The sequence below is a fragment of the Macrotis lagotis genome, chromosome 1, assembly GCF_037893015.1.
Source record: "Macrotis lagotis isolate mMagLag1 chromosome 1, bilby.v1.9.chrom.fasta, whole genome shotgun sequence".
Taxonomy (NCBI): domain Eukaryota; kingdom Metazoa; phylum Chordata; class Mammalia; order Peramelemorphia; family Peramelidae; genus Macrotis; species Macrotis lagotis.
In genome coordinates this window covers 168,648,742-168,669,707 of record NC_133658.1, presented here as the reverse complement: position 1 = coordinate 168,669,707, position 20,966 = coordinate 168,648,742, and the positions used below count along the sequence as shown (strand labels likewise).

Here is a 20,966-nt window from a genome sequence, read left to right as displayed (position 1 = left end):
TTCTGGAGAACATGGCAGTGTTTGCTTGATTATAATTCTTAGAGTAAAAAGAGAGTGGGGTGAGGGTGTTCCTAGAAATGTAAGGGTAGAAAATATCTGGGGTGAAAATGAGGACATATGATCCCAGAGGTTTCAGAATAGAACAAGCATGGTCTCTTGAGGTCAGATTGGGAGGCTAGAGTATACTAGCAGCAACATAGAAAATGATAGGGATAAAGATAAAACTACATAGTCCCTGGAAATTCAGAGTTAAAGGGAAGTGTCCTAAATCTTAACATACATTATTCTCCTACACCCATTGTTCTATTGATTTATCTCAATTTCCTGCCCATTTTTTGCTCTACCTAAGACAAGTAAAAGAGTACAGTGTATAAAATATTTTTTTATGTTTGACTTTTATCATCTCTTTAAAGAATTATATTTTAATAATCCAGAAATGGAATAGTACCCCTTCTACAGGGAGAATTTAAGATCATACCCTATCTGTAACACTTTTTAAAAGGTAAAAACTGGGGTAACTGGACATCAAGGGCATCCTTGAAGTAAAGAAGGGAAAGGAGATATTCCAGAAGGGAGATTTGTGGTCTGTGAGGTATGTTTATCTTCATCTTTGTCATCACTCACTTTTATATAGTTTACAATCTGCACATTTATTAAATGTTTATATAATGAGAATATCAACAAGTATTTAGAATATAAGAGGGGAGCAGACAAGCTCCTGTAAATGATATTCTATAACAGACCAAATTGTCAAAGACATACAGTGAGCTGAAAAGTGCAAAGAATACAGGATTCCACTGGGCTTATATTTGTTGATTAAAATAGTTTTTGATTCTCTAAAGCAGCATAAAACTTTGAAGACTTTCCTTCAACAAAACATCTCCTGGGGGCTGGCTAGGTAGCACAGTGGATAGAGCACCGGCCCTGGAGTCAGCACTGCCTGAGTTCAAATCCGGCCTCAGACACTTAATAATTACCTAGCTGTGTGGCCTTGGGCAAGCCACTTTAACCCCATTGCTTTGCAAAAACTAAAAAAAAACAAAAAACAAACAAACAAACCATCTCCTGAACATATGTCAGGATCTAAAAAATTGATAGATGCAACAATAGAGATAACTTTGTTCAACAATCTTTTTATTATTTATATTAAGGGAAACATAAAACAGGAAGATAGATGCTTGCTAAATGTATTTGCCAGTGTTGTGGAGAATGTTCAGGGCACAGAACAAACAGAAAAGTTGTTTGTGAGTATAATGTTAGGGCAGTCCTTTAAGGACTTTAAGGAGTCCCTTTAGAATGATAAAGAACTTTTGTTGGAAAGATAGAAATTGCATTATTATAATTAGATCTAGTAATTCTAAAAATACTTACAAATAAACCTTTGGAGTAAATGATCACCTAAACCCCTTTCCCATTCACCTTATTCCTTATTTCCAACTCCTTTAACCCTTCCATCCCAAAGTTCCACCCTAAACCAATCTTTCTTCTCTACCTTATAGGATACCTTATGATATTTATTGTTTTTTTGTTTGTTTTTGGCAAGGCAATGGGGTCAAGTGACTTGCCCAAGATCACACAGCTAGGTAGTTATTAAGTGTCTGAGACAGATTTGAACTCAGGTCCTCCTGACTCCAGGGCCAGTGTTCTATCCACTGCGCCACCTAGCTGCCCCTCTTGTTTATTTAAAAAAAAAATTTGGCAAGGAAATTAGGCTTAAATGTCTTGCTTGGGATGACACAACTAATAAGTATCAAATGAGGTCAGATTTAACTCAGATTCTCTTGACTCCAGAGTTGGTACACTATCCACATTGCTACCTAACTGCTTTTCCTTGTGATTTAAAAAGTTCAAGAGATTTAGTTTCTGGATAATTCTTCATTTTATTAATAATGCTAGTATTTTATTAATAAGAGACTCCCCACTCTTGAATGCCAAAGACCTCCATTGTGTCAGCCTCACAACTTGGGAAAGTAGATATTTCTGTGAGTGACAAAGTAGATATTCCTGTGAGTGATTGGTTAACCATTAACAAGAAAATGCATACTATAACAAGATGTGGGGCTTATTCTAATGTCATTCTTAGGGTATAATTTGGATAATTCAATGTTGATCAAAGACACTTGTAAATATACGTATCAAAGAGAATCTATTTCTATCTCAGACCTGACTGACCAACACAATCAATAGGAATTCACCAATTCTCTCAGCCTGATTGGGTAAATTTTTTTCAGAGTTTTCCTACAATGGTTGATTTATGAGTAAGTAAGTAGGGAAATTCTTTAATCCAAATTTAATAATTGGTTATTAATATATAAAGACCATTTCTCTTAGCCTGTTCAATAGGCATCAAATTTCCCTTCCAACTAAATCTTTTCCTCTTCCCCTCCTCCTCCTGTCTTTTAGCTCCTCCTGAAACTTAGCTTCTCCTAATGACACACACTGTATACTCTGGCCCCCTTGCTGATACAGGTTGCACTTTCACTTATTCCCCTTCGCTTACTAGTTGGGGAGTTGGAATATTTCTTGTTGCATTTTGTCATTTCCAGGTTCTCTGCCTACTTTTATCATTCAGCAATCTCTTCTTTGAGGTTCATGTAAATCACCTCTATCACTCAAAATTCCTGTGGTGGGTCTGGTCTGCAAGACCTCTAGGCTACTTCCCTTCTTTTCCTCAGTAAGTTTGGTACCTGGCTCACATTTGTTTTTCTTCCTCCCAACTCCTTCCCTTATATTTGAGCATTTAACATATCTTTTCCTCAAAATAATCATTCATTTCTTCAGTTTACCGACTTCTCATAGCCTACTCCTCCACCCCACTTCAGTCATAAACAAAAATCATCATACTTTTGATCTTGCTTATAAATGCTTCACCTCCATGATTAAGAATTCTGAAATCTTACTTGATCATAATCCATAGACTTTCTACCTATTCTCTTCTTCTTCTACCTTTTACCTCTGCCTTCTCTTACCAAACCCTACTTTTTGTCCACACTATCAACTTCAGTTCCTTGGCCCTTCATTTTTCTCCCAGGCAAGCATCCTTGTGGTTTGTCCATGTCCAATTCTCAGTGACCCCATTTGACTTTTGTTGGGGGGGGGGGGTTGTCAAAGATACTCTAATGGTTTGTCATTTTGTTCCAGTTCATTTTATAGCTGAAGAACTGTGGGAAACAGGGTTAAGTGACTTGCCCAGGGTCACACAGCTAGTAACGGGCTTCTTTTAAGTCCCAACTAAAAATCTCATCCACAGAAAGCCTTTCCCAGTCCTTCTTATTTCTAGGGGAGTCCTTCTGTTATTTCCTTTTTATCCTGTATATAATTTGTATGTACCTATTTATTTTCATATTCTTTTCCCCTTTAGATGGTGAGCTCCCTGAGGGCAGGAACTGCCGTCTTTCTGTCTCTATCACTTAGCATAGTACATAATAACATGGTAGTCACTTAATAAGTGTTCCTCAATATTAAATAAACTTTAGAATAAGAAGATGTATGTTTGCCAAAAGGGATTGCCACTGTTAATGGAGAATATCTAGTGAACAGACCAAAGGCAACATGAGTTCTTTCAGATGACAAAGAACTGTTGCTGGAAAGATAGGGTAAATCTAGTTGTCCTAATACAATTTCAATCTAAAATATACTCAGAGAAAACCTTTATATTATGTAATATAAGTAAATGCCTTAATTCTTCATTAGGCAATAAAGTAACAGCCCTATAAAATTATTCAAGTCTTCATTTTTCTCCTCTCAACTCTGTTCCTGACTTTCCAAATTTAAAAATCATGCCTTTGCTATTATATTATGAGGGCTGCCTCCAACATCAAACTATGTCTGTGGCTTTGTACTCTTGAGTATTACTCCTGAAGGCCTGTCCACTTCTCCCATATGAGTTCTTATTGAAGCCTCCATTTAAGGAAAGGTCTAGGTAGCCTTCAACCTGTTATGGCTCCTGACTTTCCAGATTTCAGAACTCAACCCTTGGCAGGGTACCTTCAACTCTCAACTTCTCCACTTTTCAACTCCCATTTATGTATTGTCTTCCCTCATTAGACTGTAAGTTCCTTGAAGATAGGAACTATCTTTCTTTTTCCTTCTATTTGTATGTTCAGGACTTAGCATGTGCCTGGCTCATAGTAAATGCTTAATACATATTTGACTTTTTTCCCTTTCCTTCCATTATCTTCCTGATAAAGGAGAGCAAAGGCAGGATAATTCACACTCGTTTGTTAATATTTAATTGACAGTATTTTGTCCTTTTATTTTTTGTTAATTTAATATTTTGTTTTTCCCAATTCTATATAATTTTTTCAACATTTTAAAAAATATTTTGAATTCCAAATTCTTTCCTCTCTCCCCTCCCACCTCCCTGATTTGGCAAGCATTTTGATATAGGTTATACATGTGGAGTCATGGTATAAAAGAAAATACAGGCCCAAAAAAACCCCTCAAACAAGACATATAAAGCACAAAAAAGTATGCTTCAATTTTCATTCAAACTCATTAGTTTTTTCTCTGGAGGTGGATAGCATTTTTCATCATAAGTCCAACAGAATTGTCTTAGATCTTTATATTGCTGAGAATAGATCAGTCATTCACAGTTGATCATTGTACAATATGTTCTCTTACTCATTCTACCTGCATCAATTGATGAAAATCTTTCCAAGATTTTCTGAGAGCATCCACTTATCATTTCCTATAGCCTAATAGTATTCCATCACATTCTTATACCACAACTTGTCATTCATTCCCCAGTTGATGAACATCCCCTTGCTTTCCAATTTTTGGCCACCACAAAAAAAGAGCTATGCATCTCAAGAAAAAGAAATGAAGAATCCTGAGTACAAACTGAAGTAGAGAGCATTTTTCATCATGGGTCCTTTGGAATTGTCTTTGATTATTGTACTGATCAGAGTTTCAAAGTCTTTTACAATTGATCATCATTACAATACTGTTGTTACTGTATACAATGTTCTCCTGGCTCTACTTACTTCACTTTTCATAAATTCATATTGGTCTTTCCAGGTTTTTCTGAAATTTATTGTATATCACAATCATATATACCACAACTTGATTAATTATTCCCCAATTGATGAGCAAACCCTCAATGTCCAGTTCCTTGCTACTTCAGAAAGAGCTGTTATAAATGTTTTTGTATGTATGTATGATTACTTTTCCTTTTCCATTGATCTCTTTGTGATACAGACCTAATAGTAGTATTTCTTAGGCAAAGGGTCCTTTTATAGCATTTTGAGAATGATTGTTCTCTAGAATGGTTGGACCAGTTCACAACTCCACCAAAAGTGCATTAATGTACCTATTTTTCCACATTTCCTCCAGCATTTTTATTTTCCTTTTATGACATGTTAAACAATATGATAGGTATGAGGTAGTACCTCAGAGTTGGTTTAATTTGCATTTTGCTAGTACATAGCAATTTAGAGCATTTTTTCATGTGATTGTTGATAGCTTTGATTTCTTCTTCTGAAAAATGCATGTTCATATCCTCTGATAATTTATCAAATAGGAAATGGCCCATATTTTTGTAAATTTGACTCAGTTACCCATATATTTAAGAAATGAAACCTTTATCAGAGAAATTTGCTGTGAAAATATTTTCCTAGTTTAATGCTTTCCTTCTGATTTTGGCTGCATTGGGTTTTTTTTATGCAAAACCTTTTTAATTTTATATAATCAAAATAATCCCTTTGAATTCCCTAAGGGGAAATTCTTAGGGACTGTACAAAATGGAGGAAATATTTCCAGGAGCTGTGAGTTTATCCTTTGATCACTTATGCTCTATAAGTTTGCTGCCACTCTCTTTGGGAGATATTGAAGACACAAGAGACTTAGTGTATACAAGGGAAGTGTCCTACCTAGTTTGGAGGGAATGATTCTATAGCAACTCTTCGTGCTGTGCAGATTTAGTAAATACCCTTCCTAAAAGCTAATTAATTCTGGGTTGATAATCAGGAGGACTTCAGTGGCCTTATTAGAGACTTCTTGAAACTACAACTCCTTTGGTTTTCCCCAAAACTAAGATGTTTGGGGATTATCTCAGAGGAAGTTACTCTAGTTCCTATAACTAAACCTCACTTCCAGTCAAATTGGTCTACCTGTTATTCCCTGAAAACTATAAAATCCTTCCAAAGAAGAAGGGCTTTGAGTTAAAGTTTGGGAACAGCCTTTCAAAGAAAACCTAATCTAGAAAAATGTGGAAACATTGGCTACCTGTTGATATTTTATTTGGAGATAGCAGTTCACAAGGTCATGAAAAGGTTTGAATAATTTACATTCTGTCTAGCTAGAGGGAGTATCCATCTTGATGAAACTACAGAACTTTTTTAAAAAAAACTGATGAATATAACAAATGGCTAGTCAGTTTTTTCTAAGTGAAAAATACCCCAAATGGTAAAAATAGCTTTTTAAAAAATTAATTTAAAAATTCCCCTTTTAAGACAGGTTTGAATAGAATATGTTAATAGGAGGTTTTATTCCCCTAAGTATAAATAACTGAATATCATGGGTAAGAACATGAACTTCACTAAACATTTTCTCTTTTAGGTCCCTTTTTCTATTTTATGGTTTCAGCCTAAATGCACATTAATCTTACTATAAGAAAAAAGGCATTTGCTTACACAAATAGGAACATTTTATATTAAAATTCATAATGATGCATATAGCATTTTAAAAAGTGATGTCTTTATGATAACAAAAAAGATAAAATGCTTTAAATTGGATCTCTAACCATCTCTTCCCCATGTTAAAGATTTGTGACCCTATTGTACTATAAAACTAAATATTATTCTAAAACTGTTTCATTGCCAAAAATTAATATTATTATAGTAAATGGCTATATGATGATTATAAAAATCATCCAAAAACAGCTTTTGCAAAAGTATTATGTCGTTTTGGTTTCTTTTCATAGATTGGTGGTTAGACTGAAATTAAACTTTGAGGATTATGGTCAGACTTGGAACAAACTGGCTGTGAATGAAAAATATTGGATCTCCACAATGGCTCATTAGTGTTTCTGCAATCAGAATTCGTCACCTTTTGCTTTTTTTATTTTCCTTGTCACTAAATGTGATTATTCTATGAGTTTTCAAACATAAATCTGATGAATTACTGTAGCTTGCTTGTAACTATACATCTGCAGCTAGGGATAAAACACTTTGCATATTAAAGCGTAAAAAGGTCAGAATGGCCTATATGTCCCCTTACAAAAGGAAACGATAGATTATCTCCACTGAGCAAGCTTCTTTCTGTTGCCTATTCAAATGCCCAGAAATTATTAATTGCTGTAATATTGCTTTGGGGTCTAGAAAATGCTCTAATGACAACTGATGGGAAGCTTATAATGTCTTCAATTGATTAATGCTCAGCTAGAAGCAGTTTCTGATTAGTAAGGATGACTAATTGCTGCCTGGAGGGACAAGGAGTCATAAATCTATGTAAATCTACAGTTCATGCTAGATACAGTCTTCATTCTCTTACAGTGTTTGCTCTTTTGTTTACAGGTCATTGGATTTTATGAAATTTGTTTTCAGCCTTTTTCCTGTAAGTGAAAAATTTATAAGAAAAATTTTATTTGTTACAAGATTTGTGTTTATCAAATTGTAATGTTAAAAATGTTTAAAAACAAAATACAGCTGACATTTTTCTAAGTAAGCATGGTCAGATTTGAATACTTCTGTTTTTTTAGGAATAGAGTCAAAAGTGATGTCATACTTTACCTATTAAAAATGGAATGTTATCTTATTTGTAGTAATTCCTTAGTCTTGGTTGTGTTGATGTTACCATAGGTATTTGCCTTTTCTAGGTAGATTTACTAGAATTTTACTCCAACTCTACAATTAACAGTTCTACTACTTCTATTACTAAATAATGAGATCTTATATAAAATAATGAGCTTGGTTGTCATGTGTGACTTAGGAGATCAGCCTCATTTCTTTATAGTTATACTACATATATATCTGGGCAATTGTATGAACACTGCAGAGAAGTGTCCTAATTCAATTTAAGAAACAGATATTTAATTCATACTGTGTGCAAGGAAGTACTGCTAAATATGGAAAAGTGGTCATTCCTGGCTGATTCTTTTGTGTACTGGTTATTTGTCTAACTGATTTCCAGAAATATTTATTTGCTTTGCTTAAAAAAATCATGCAACCCAGATTCTTACTATTATCCTATTATTTTTTTTTGGTTATAAGGCTGACATATACAACTCAGAATTTTTCCTTTCTTGCTTCTCCATTATGCCCTCTGTGTAGGAAAAATTGCCATTAGAGTGCAAATAATATGGGGGAAGTTGGATGAATTTGAAGTAATAATGAATTTAAAAATTATTTCAGTGACCAACCAATAGTTAAATATAATGTGAAATAGTATAATGATTCAGGTAGTCTTAGTAAGAATGGTATTTCTAACATTTTTAAATGAAAATCTTTTATTATCTATTATTTTTATGCTATGGGAAAATGACCAATTTTAGTTAAATTATAGTTTTTTAAAAAACTCGAAGTTTAAATGTATCTTTAACTCAAAGTAGTGATTATTCCAAGAGAATAACTTAATCTCATAAAAAGATTTTTAGTAACTTTTGAATACAATGAAAGACAATGATTTCCCCATCATCATTTCTTTTGAATGGGATATTAGATTTTATTCCTTTTCCAAACCTCCTACAGTATTAACATGTTTCCCTGAACCTACTGTTATCAAAACTCATCCCCCCCCCTAGAAAAATACTTAAATTTCATTTCATTGAGTTTGATTCTTTCCTTTTCTGAAGCCCATGCAAATTCAACTCTTCAAGATTTCATGAGACAATGATATTGCCTACCTTGAACACTTTTTCAGCACAAACCCCCACAATACTAACATTATTTTAGTGTAAGAGAATCACCTGATTGTATTCTTAACACTATGGTTGTCCACTTGAACACTGAAGTTTAGTGTCCTTCCCCCCAAAATCAATCACTCACTTCCAGTTATTCAGTCAGGTGATAACTTGTTCTAGTTTTCAGTTCAGAGACAGTTTTAATAACTCTAATCTTCAAATTAAGACTATACCATTTGTTAGAAATGAATAAGGTACAGGTGAAATGATGACTCACTCATTTGTGTTGACATCTCTAAGGGTTTTGGATTAGCAGAAGTAATACCTTTACAGGGTTCAAGAGAAGGCAAGATCCCAGGGGCACAAATTAACTGATAGGAATAGAACAGTTCTTTTTTTGAAGCCCAAAAGAAAAAAAAGTATGTACATATACAAGGCACAGCACTTAGTTTGTGGCTTCAGAGTTAACACACAAGAATCTTATCAATTAGAAAAAGGTCTTTGCTTATATAAATATGATAGTTTTATGTTAAAATTCATAAATGATGCATGCAATGTCCTCTTTAAAAATAAATTTTTAAAGCTGGAACAGCCATTGATGATCATTCATCACATGTCTAGAAACAACTTAGAGATCATTTAATTCACTCTCTCATTTTACAAATGATGAAATGGCAGTTCAGAGAGGTGAAGTGACTTAGGGTCATAAGATCAAAAATTTAGAGCTGGAAGACCACCTTAGAGACCAGCTAATCTACTCCCTCATTTTACAAATGAGGACAAGAGGGTCTAGTTAGGTGATGCAATGGATCAGAGCACTGACCTTGTAGTCAGGAAAACTGAAGTTCGAATCCAGCCTCAGACATTGACTAGCTGTGTGACCTGGGGCAAGTCACTTAACCTTAATTGCCTTGCATCTAGGACCATCTGCAGTTGACCTGATTCATATCTGGCCATTGGACCCAGATGATTCTGAAGGAGAAAGTGAGACTGATGACTTAGCATAGTCCTCCCTCACTCAAATCCAATTCATGTACTTGTCATGGCATCATCTCCTTGATACCATGGTCTTCTTCGAAAATAAAGGACAAATAGTAAGTATCAGAAGCAGGATTTGAACCATAGCTCTTGGGCTCTAGAATCAGTTAGTCTCACTCCCCTGCATCAATGATAACTTCTTTACGTACCCCAGGCTCCCTCATCTTATAGTTGAGAAAAAAAGAGGTTAATTGAATTCAAACCTCCTGAGTTGGGCTAGTGCTCTTTCCACAGGGCTACATTGTCACCTTTATTGGTACTACAAATGAATTAAAACCTTTAGCATGGATGTATAGATTTTCCTTAGCTGAAAATATGGTTCCTTAAAGTAATTATTTAAATAAATATTTCCAGTATGGAGACATACCATTTTTTTAGTTTTTTTTTGCAAGGCAATGGGGTTAAATGACTTTCCCAAGGCCACACAGCTTGATAATTATTAAGCGTCTGAGGCTGGATTTGAACTCAGGTATTCCTGACTCCAGGGCCAGTGAGCCACCTAGCTGCCCCCATACATAGCATTTCAAATTCAATTTTCTATAAGCCTGTAATATGTATTAATCATAAAATTATGCATTATTTTCCCATGAGATGGATTATTGCTTTATAAATAGTAACTGTTCAATAAGTGCTTATTGAATGAAATTGAATGTTTAAGCTAAATACTTTTTCCCTAGTAATACTTCTCCCCACTTCTTCTTGCCTTGTTGGCATAGTTGGGGCTTTGTTTTAATGATATACTTAAAAATCAGTGTTTGTTGTCACTCAATTTGATAGCTTTTTTTTTTTTTATCATTTTAGCATAAAGACTTCTGTATTATTTCTGTTCCCCATCTCACACCTGAGTTTGTTCTGATCCAGAATTTCATTAGGATTGTTCCTTTTAATAACTCCATACTTGATAATGATCTTTATATTTTTCATCGTGCTGGATTGCTCAAGTAAGTAATATGTATTCTGTCAAATTAAAATAATTTTTTAAAATAAAGATGAGAATAAGTAATTTACCTCTCATTTAAATTATTTTATAATTTCCTCTGATTTCAGTTTATCTTAGCAAATGTAAATATTTAGCTCTAGAGGAATTAAGGTCATTTCTCTTTTATTTGGTCACTGATTATCCATTTTGTAGTTTTGTAACAATTTCTTGTTTACTTTTTCTCTTTTTCACATTCCATTGTTTTTTTCAAAGCACTTTATCTCATTATAGGCTCACAAAAATTTTATAAGGAAGGAATGTGAAGCAGGAAGTATTCAGGATGCAGAATCTTGAAGGAATGAATAATTCTGAAAAATGTGAAGTTTCCAATTAGCTGAACATTTAGAGTACTGAAACATTTTATTTGAGCAGTTTTTATATGAACTTTTAAAAAAGGATGATGCATTTTTCTGATTTTTCCAAAGAAAATAAATGAAAAAAAATGACCTTTCCTGGATACTACAGGATCAGCTTTATGAACACCATTTATTGTTTTGTTTTGTTCATGTAGCTCATAAATGATGTGGGATATAGAGATAAATGGTACTAATGTTATAACTTTAAAAAATCCACAACATAAAACTTCCATTGTATAAGGTTGATTTTCAGTCATTTACATTTTTAGATAGAGTAAAGAATGACTGGATATATGACCTCTTGTGTAGTATAACATAGTTTTCTTTATGCAAAAATTAAGTTTTGAGTCAATGTAGCTTTTTTTGTAAGTGGCTTTTTCTCCCACCAAAAAAATTTTTTTTCACCATTGTCATATCCTTTAACTTGCCAACCTCATTACCTATCATTTTTGTATCACTAACTTAGTGAAATTCAGACACCTCAGACCTTTTAGCTTATACTCACTTGATCTCTTTTGCACAATATTTCTTTATAAAGTGTGGAAGAGCTATACCATTTTAAGAATTTGTTAGGTCTTTTCCAGACTGCTTATGTCAAAACCTACAAATTCTTTATCATCTTTATCACATCTTCAGTCATCACATCGGGCCATAATTTTCTTCAAGCTTTTCTTGTTGTTTCATTTTAAAAAAAGAAATCTATATATTCACTTCAGTAATTTCAAGTTTACTATGAAATAAAAATGAAAGTTGTACAGAGTCCTGCCTTTATGATGCATAAATTTTCTCATAAAATCTCTTCTGAGATGATATTTCACACTCACATAATGACAAAACATTGAAGAAGAAACAATCTTTGAGGTTTTTTTATTTACCCTTAGTAAATTTAACCAAAATCACTCAGTTGCCATAGTAGGGAAATCAAAACATCCTTAAAAACATCTTGGTCAAAAAAGTTTATTGCATTATTTCTAATTCCAAATCAATTTTCCATTCTTCATTATAAGGATGGAAAGAATGGTAGGGGCACATTGAGAAATGCAGGTGATAGGAAAACAAATCCATTGATTAGATTTTTAAAAAGATTTATATCTTTTGAGTAATTCTAAGATCTTGTCAACATTTTGTAGCTTGATGCAACCAGACCAGAGGCCATTTACAAATAGGAGCATGTGGAGAATCTCACCAAGTCTAAGAACTCTTTTATTAGGAATTTGTGCTGGGCATCTTCCACAATAGTGGCATATATCATTTGGAAGTATACATCTCCCTATTTTATGCCTCACTCGATACTGATATTTAAAAAAGTTCATTGTACACATTTAAATATATATATATATATATATACATATACATATATATGAATACATATATATATAATAGATTTTATACATAAATTATATAATTCTACATCCTTTGGATAATCTTCTTACTGGTTTTCTCATATACACAGGAAATGTCTAGTGAGAGGAAAGCCTTTAAAGTAACATTCTCTTTTACTAAACTAAATATGTTTTATTCCTGCCTTCCTGCCTGTCTGTCTCCCTCCCTCCCTTCCTTCCTTCCTTCCTTCCTTCCTTCCTTCCTTCCTTCCTTCCTTCCTTCCTTCCTTCCTTCCTTCCTTCCATCCATTAGCTAATATCTAGGATATAGCAGGATCCAACATTATTTATACATTTGGTCAATTATGTGATCATAAAGATGTATTTGGACATAGAATGACTTTCCAAAAGCCTATTTGCATTCTTCTCAGTCCTCAATCAAGAATGTTCTTAATGTATGTATAAATTATTCTTATCAAAATTTTGTGGAGACTAGAAAATAGGTATATGGTTTGATAGTTATTTTCTTAGCTGCTTCTTTCTCTTTTTATAATAAGAAAATCTTATGATGTTTTCCTCAATAGTTCAGAATAATTCCCTTTTTTTCAGAACTCTTGAAAACAGAGCCCTTTAAATTTTTGTGTCCTTTGGTGTGGAACTCCTCCACAGATAGTTGGTGTAATCCAACCATTTTTCACATTTTCATTTTCTTTAGTGAGATTTCTGCTTCCTTGTACAACACATTGGAATATTAATGATGAGTTAAATTTTGGTGACTACATGTAATTGATGGAAAAAAGGTTTGTCATAGAAAATCGTTAGTTTTTTTCATTTTTTCTGGGGTGTATTGTCCTCATTTCATCTTTAAGGTCCTTCGGGTTGTTTTGGCTTAATTGAGTCCCATGACAAACTTTCTGTAATTTCTGCATCCTAGTATTGCCATTGGCTGCTTTTTATCAACTTGGCATTGAGTTTAAGTGTAGTGGTTTCTAAGCACTCTTAGTTCTTTGTTGTGGTCATTGGTTTTGGTGTGCACAGTTAGTCAAAAATTTCACTGAAAGTGAGTTTATCTTTATCCTTCCCCCTAACCCTCCTCCATTATCTGACCCATTTTCTTTCTTTATATGTCCTAGGTTCTTTTACCTCCTATTAATTCTAACTTTTCTCTAGTCTAATTGTCTTGCTTAAGAATTAATTGTGAACTAAGTTATAACCTCTTTCAAGGTGTTTATATTTTAAAAGGGGACTCTGATCTCCCTCTCTTCTTTGAGGAGGCAGGGAACTATACATATGAACCATTTCATATGCTGTCAGATTTGAATGATAGTTTGATCAATGATTAATTTTGCTGAACTATCTTTAAATCTTATTTGAACTTTGTTTAATAGATGACTTTCTAACTAGAGAGAGGGAGAAAATATTTTAGAGAATGAGGGCAAAAATAAAAGAAAAATGTATTAATAAAATTTATTTATTTAAAAATGGAGCTTTTAAGAGATAACAACATCTTTAAGGATACCAAGAATTAAAGCCTTAATGATGGTTCATAATTTATTCTCTGTTTAATTGGATTAGTCACTTAACTAAGTTTCCTTTTGGAGCATGCTTCTGTTTTATATATACATATATATGCATATATGTGTATGTTTAAAAACTTTTGTTTCATTAAATTTTAACTTAAAAATCCAATAATATTCAATGAAATCTGGCTTTGTTTGAATTCTAAAATTCAACTTCAATTTATTGAGATTTTTTCCAAACCAAACTGTTATAAATAATCTCCAGTAAACAAAAGTTGTTCTCTGCATGTATGTTTTGCTATCCTAAGTGATTTTATTTTGTTATAGCTGCTCCCTTGTTGGTGTTTCATTCACACCTATTAAACTACACTAGAATCTCTGTAACATGTTCTGCAGGACCATGTAAGTGAAAATTTTCCAGTGAAGTCCTTCTGGTGTCTCTAATGAGATGATTCCTTGAATAGAGTGAGTCTAATATCATATAGTGGGAAGTTCAAGACACTAGTGTACACTTGTGCTCCTTTGGCTTGAGAAGCACCACATTGTTCTTTTTCCCCATTCTCTTTTATCTCTTCCATCCTATTTTACTTGATCCCTTCATCCCTATTAAACTGCCAGTGATTGGCACATTTGCTGTTGTTCAGTCATTTCAGTCATATCTGACTCTTTGAGACCCCATTTGGGGTTTTCTTGGCAAAGATACTGAATTGTTTGCCATTTCCTTCTCCAGATCATTTTTTTAAAATGAGAAAACTGAGGCAAACAGGGTTAAATGACTTGCCCAGGGTCATATTGCTAGTTAAGTGTCCAAGGCTGGTCTTGAACTCAGGAAGATAAGTTTTCCTGACTCCAGATCCCAATATCCTACCCACTGCACCATCTAACTTCCTCTGCCTGGCATCTAGGTATTTAATAAATACTAGCTGATTAACTGACTTTTTTCCCTGACATTTTTGACAAGGTTAAGAAATTATTGACATTCAGAATTAGGTATTTATTGAGATTCCAGGCAATGTTGCTAAAAACATCAGATACAAAAAGAAGCAAGGAAGACAGTCCCTCACCTCAAATAATTTAAATTCTTGTGGGAAAATGTAATACTTACAAAAGGGTCCTGAAAATGTGCAAGTAAGAAGAGGAAACTGCTTAGAAGTTATGTGGATACCTGAGCCCTACAAAGAGCCCATCTGTCAAAGCTGGGGGACCTAATATGAGGAATTCAGGTTTCTGGTGGGAGTAGAAATGGTTGGAAAAACAAGTCACATTGAAGAGAGAGTGAAGAAGTGATTTTGCACACATTCTCTAATTTGATTGTCACAAGCCTATTTGTCCTTCAGGTATCATTATCCACTTTATAGTTGAGAAAATTGAAAATCACATTAAGTGACTCACCAAATGGTGATAGAGCAAGATGCTTCAAGGAGGGATCTGTACCCACTGCCCCCTGACTCCTATTGGCACCCCCACAAAGTTTCTGTACAGCTGAGATTTCCCTCAAACCACTGAAATTTACAGGTGTTTATCAAAATCATTTAATAACTTGGATTCAGATTTGGGAAATCAGCAGAGTTCATATGCTTTTATATCCCATTTCAAGTGTAGTGCAATGATATGCTACCAGTTTGGATTAAGTCTCATTTCATTTAATCTATATACTGCTAAGTCTGACTCTTATCTCCACATCTTGTATATCTATCTTCTAATCTCCACTCGCATGCCAAACACTTTGATCTAGGTCCCCATTTTCTCATAGCTGTTGAGTTCTTCTTTTAACACTTAGCTTTCCAGCTTGTATGAAGGGGGGGCATTACAAAATGTGATGCCTTCAGCACCTAGTTAATGTTTAAGACAAGGCAACAAGCTACAGAAAAGACAAGAAAAATGCATTTAGAATAAAGGGAGATTTTTCATAGATCAGTTGCCATATATGACGAGAAAAATGAAGAAAGTAAGACTGGGGTGAGTATGAGTGTAAAAAAAAATAAATTTTTAAGGTAAGAGTAGTATCACGAATAGAGTAAAAGGAGATATTCAGAAGAGACATGGGATGTTGAGCCAAAGCACACAGGTAAGATTGCTTCATGAGAGGGGACAAATGCATGCTCAAAGGCGAGGGGATTAAATATAAAAGTAGACGTGCTGTCCTATGTATGCCAGATATCTACATCCTTAGGTAAGCATCCTAGACAAAGACTAATGGATCATTTTTCTGGCTCTAAAGGATTAAGTGATCCTTGTCACAAATGTGTAAATAATGAAGGTGAATTGAGGAACTACTTAGCACACCTCTGTGTATAAAGAGGGACTAGGGAAATTATCATTCAGGGATGAATTTTGACTACTCACCAAGTCATTGTTTGAACATGCCAAATTTTTTGCTTCTGGAAATCTGATGAGTTTATTCTATTTTGGAATTAAATTCTTATCTCTACCTCTAACTCAAATTAGGTGCCACCTCCTCCATGAAGCCTCATTTTACTTCTCTAGGAATACTTCTCTACATTACATTTTGTAATGCCTTCCTTTTATACAAGCTGGAAAGCTAAGTGTTAAAAGAAGTACTCAACAGCTATCAGCTATGAGAAAATGGGGACCTAGATCAAAGTGTTTGGCATGCGAGTGGAGATTAGAAGATAGATATACAAGATGTGGAGATAAAGTCAGATTTAGCAGTATATGGATTAAATGAAATGAGACTTCATCCAAACTGGAAGCATTTTATTGCACTTCACATGAAATGGGATATAACTCATTCCTCAGATTAACTTGGTTATATGTTTCTTTTTAATATGTTGTATATTATTCTATATTATTCTCAAAGAGCTCCTCAAGAAGAGGGACTTTTGTTTGTCTTCATATGCTTAAAGCCAAACATAGAGCCTCACAAATGGTAGAGTTCTTCAGAAGTGTTAAGTTAAGCTCCTTTTCTTGCTCCCTAAGTCTGCCATAACATCTCCTTTGCAAATATCTAGCTGATGACTTTGCCTCATATTTCACCAAAAAAATTGAACTCATTCTCCAAGAGTGTTCTTGCTCTATTTTCACCTCATCCTCCTCTTACAGGACTCATGTCTTTCCCCACTATTTCCTTGTTCACTCCTCTCTTACATGAAGTCTTGCTAAGGCTAACTCTTCTACTTACATAAAAGATGCCAACCAAGTCTAGCTTTTCTATCAGTTTGTGCTCCCTATCATCCCTGCACTCACTCATTCTTAAAAATGAAACAAAAAACACCAAAAACTCTCACTTGATGGTCCCATTGCTGCTAGCTATTTTCCTAAATCTCTTTTCCATTTAGCTTCCTCTCTACTAATCTCTATCTTACTAATTTACCAGATCATTCAAATGAAGCTGCTCCCTCTAAAGTCACCAATGATCTTTTTCTTTTATTAAAGATTTTATTTGAGTTTTATAATCCCCCCCCAATCTTACTTCCCTCCCTCCACCCCCACCCCCACAGAAAGCAATTTGTCAGTCTTTACTTTGTTTCCATGTTGTACATTGATCCAAATTGAGTGTGATGAGAGAGAAATCATATCCTTAAGGGGGAAAAAAAAGTATAAGAGCTAACAAGATCAGACAATATCTGGTTTTTTTCTAAATTAAAGGGAACCAATGATCTCTTAATTGACAAATCTAATGGTCTTTCTCAGTACTCATCCTTCTTGATTTCTCTGCAGCAGTTGGACATTTTTAATCATTCTCTTCTCGAGATTTGATTCCTCTTATCTCTAGGTTTTCATGACTCCATTCTCTCCTGGTTCTCTTTATGTCTGTCTGACAGCTACTTCTCAATCTCCTTTGCTTGAGATTGTCAGATTATTTTTGCTATCTGTGGGTATCTCCAAGGCTCTATTCTGGATCCTCTTTCTCTTCTCCCCCTATACTATTTCACGAGCTCATCAGCTTCAGTGAATTTTATTTTCATCTCTTGTGAAGATGATTCCATGATCTCTTTATCCAACTCAAGCTTCTCTTCTGATTTTCAGTCTCACACTTCCAATGACTTATTAGACATTTTAAATTTGTTTGTCTTATAGACATCTTAATGTCATATCCAAAGAACTCATTTTCTTAATGTCCCAAACCCTCCCTTCTTCCCAATTTCCTTATGACTTTTAAAAATTAATTTTTTTCATTTTATTAAGGTAATGGAGTTAAGTGACTTTTCCAAGGTCACACAGTTAGGCAATTATTAAGTGTCTGAGGCTGGATATGAACTCAGGTGCTCTCGACTGCAGGGCCAGTGCTCCATCCAATGTGCCACCCAGCTGCCCCTTCCATATGACTTTTGAGGGCACTATCATGAAAACACTCTCTCTTACTTCTGCAGTAAGGTTCCCTCCTATTCCCATTTCAAATGCTTTTCTTCTGTAATTGAGATGATGTTTTTATTATTATTATTATTATTATTATTATTATTATTGTTATTGTTATTACCCAAGGTCACATAGCTACTAGTATCAAGTGTTTGAAGCCAGATTTGAACTTAGTTCCTCCTATCTCCAGAATTAGAGTTTTACCCACTTTCTTCTGTGAATACCTCACATTTATATTGTATGTATGTATATCTTATATATACTTAGTTGTTTACATGTTGTCTTCTTCCCTAGAATGAGGCCTTTTTGAAAGCAGGGGCTGTTTTTGCTTTTCTTTGCATCCCTCAGGGCTTAGCACCTTTCCTGCCAAATAGTAAGTACTTAACCAATGTTTATTCAGCATGTGAACATATAAATAAGAACACATATGCTCTCTTTTTAGTCTTAGCCACCTACCTTTAAAGAATCGATGAAGCATTTCCAAGCCCCTAATTAATACATCTATATTTTTATTTTTTCTGAAAATATTATTAAGATTGAAAAGATAGTCACTGGAACATCAGACAATGAGCACTAAGTCTAACATAGTTTTAAAAAATCAATTTCATTTTAATTAAGGATTCCAGATCTTGAAGATGAATATAATTAGTGCTTTGTTTTATAGTCATTATATTTCCCAAGGGGTTTTCTGTAGCTAAGGCATATAATAAAGCTTTCTATAGTTACTAGTAACATCTTCATTGCTCATATACTTTCCAGTTCCACATCAAATGAAGAGAGTGATTTAATATGGACTTAGAGTTTCATTTTAAATTTTGGAAATTTCCTTGCATTGCTTTCTATAGTGTTAAACTGATTCCTGCACTTTTAAAAAATATGATTTTTGTAATCCTGCCAAATAGTAAGTACTTAATCAAGGTTTATTCAATATGTGAGCATATAAGGAAAGATATTTAAATAAAAAATCTGTTTACTTTTTACTTTCTAAGATAAAAGAGTAATTTTAATATTTTGGGTAACCTCTGCATAAAAACAATTAGAAAACCTACCTATTGACATATTTCTATATAGAATTACTTTTGCATTCACTGTCCCAACTCCCATTCACACTGGGAGATTAGATTCCCAGAAGGTGACTGAGTACTGCTATTTTCAGGAATGTAGTAGTAGTACAAAACAATTCTCCACTCCCTCAATGTTAGGATATTCTCTTCCATTGCTCTTGTAAAAGTCCCAGGAGAGAGTTCTCTCAAGTTGAAAGTACGATATCTGTGAGGTACATATTTTGTAGAAAACGTGTAATTAAGAGATACTTTCTGATTCCTGAACCCAGAAGTTTCTTTTTTTCTGTTGCATGGAATCCTGAGATTCCCTCAAGATATAGCTTTTTTCTTAGCTTAGTGGATATATATTTTTCTGTAATCCATAGCAACATTTCTCTCACCATGAGGAATCATGACATAGAAGATGCCACTGTCCTTGGGAGGAACAGTCTTTCCATTTTTGTCGTCAAGCAATTTTTCTGTCATTGGCCACTATCACTCTGATGGAATCTGCTATTAACTCTGGTTGCTGATGAGGTTTTTTAAATTTTATTTTTATAGGATATTTAAAATTTATTTTTACTTATTTTCATCCATTTGTACATGTATATTTCCAAGTTACAAAGTTTCCCTCCATCCTCCCTTCTCACCCCCCTCCCCTCTGTTGGGAATGGTCAGGTTAGCATTTTACATACATATTTTGTTAAACATATTTACAAATTAGTAGTTTTTGGCATGAGCAATTAGGATTAAGGGAAAGAGATACATAAGAGATAATTGTTATAAAGTGTTCATCATAATTGGTAGGGGTGTTTTTTTCTGTGTATTTTGTTTTGATTCTCTTCCTCTGGGGATAATATAGTCCATAATCTGTCAAATACAGTTGTCTTAGTTCTCTGGACAGCTGAGAAGGGTTGCTTCCATCAAGGCTGTTCATCTCATAATGTTGATGTGTAAATTGTTCTCTTGGTTCCACTCCCTTCGCTCAGCATCAGATCCCGTAAGTCATTCCATGCTTCTCTAGAGTTCTATCATTTATGGTTTCTTATAGAACAATAATATTCCTTAATATTCATGTATAATAATTTGTTTAGCCATTCCCCAGTTGATGGACATCCTCTCAATTTCCAATTCTTTGACACTACAAAAAGGGCTGCTATGGATATTTTGGAACACGTAGGACTTTTTCCATTTTTTTACAATTTCTTCTGGATATAGTCCTAGAATTGGAATTGCTGGGGCAAAGGGCATGAACAATTTTATTGCTCTTTGGGCATAGTTCCTTATTGCTCTCCAGAAAGGTTGGATCCATTCACAACTCCACCAGCAATGAATCAATGTCCCAGTCTTCCCACAACCTCTCCATCATTGATCATCTTCCCTTTTTCTCATCTGGGCTAATCTAAAACAACATTGTTGCTTTAATTTGCATTTCCCTAATTAATAATGATTAGGAGCATTTTTTCATGTTGATATATATATGTTGAAAACTATCTATTCATATCCTTTTACCATTTAACAATTGGGAAATGACTTGTGACCTTATACA

The 20,966-nt window shown here is 34.1% G+C and overlaps 1 protein-coding gene across 3 annotated transcripts in view; it reads left to right on the top strand.

Annotated features, from left to right (window-relative positions):
• CFAP61 (cilia and flagella associated protein 61) overlaps positions 1-20,966 on the top strand; it is a 351,604-nt gene that overhangs the window by 90,541 nt on the left and 240,097 nt on the right. For all 3 annotated transcript variants that reach the window (XM_074209348.1, XM_074209349.1, XM_074209347.1), the window contains exons 12-13: positions 7,515-7,554; positions 10,679-10,818. In XM_074209348.1, the coding sequence (XP_074065449.1) occupies positions 7,515-7,554; positions 10,679-10,818 (180 nt within the window). The remainder of the gene's footprint in view (positions 1-7,514; positions 7,555-10,678; positions 10,819-20,966) is intronic.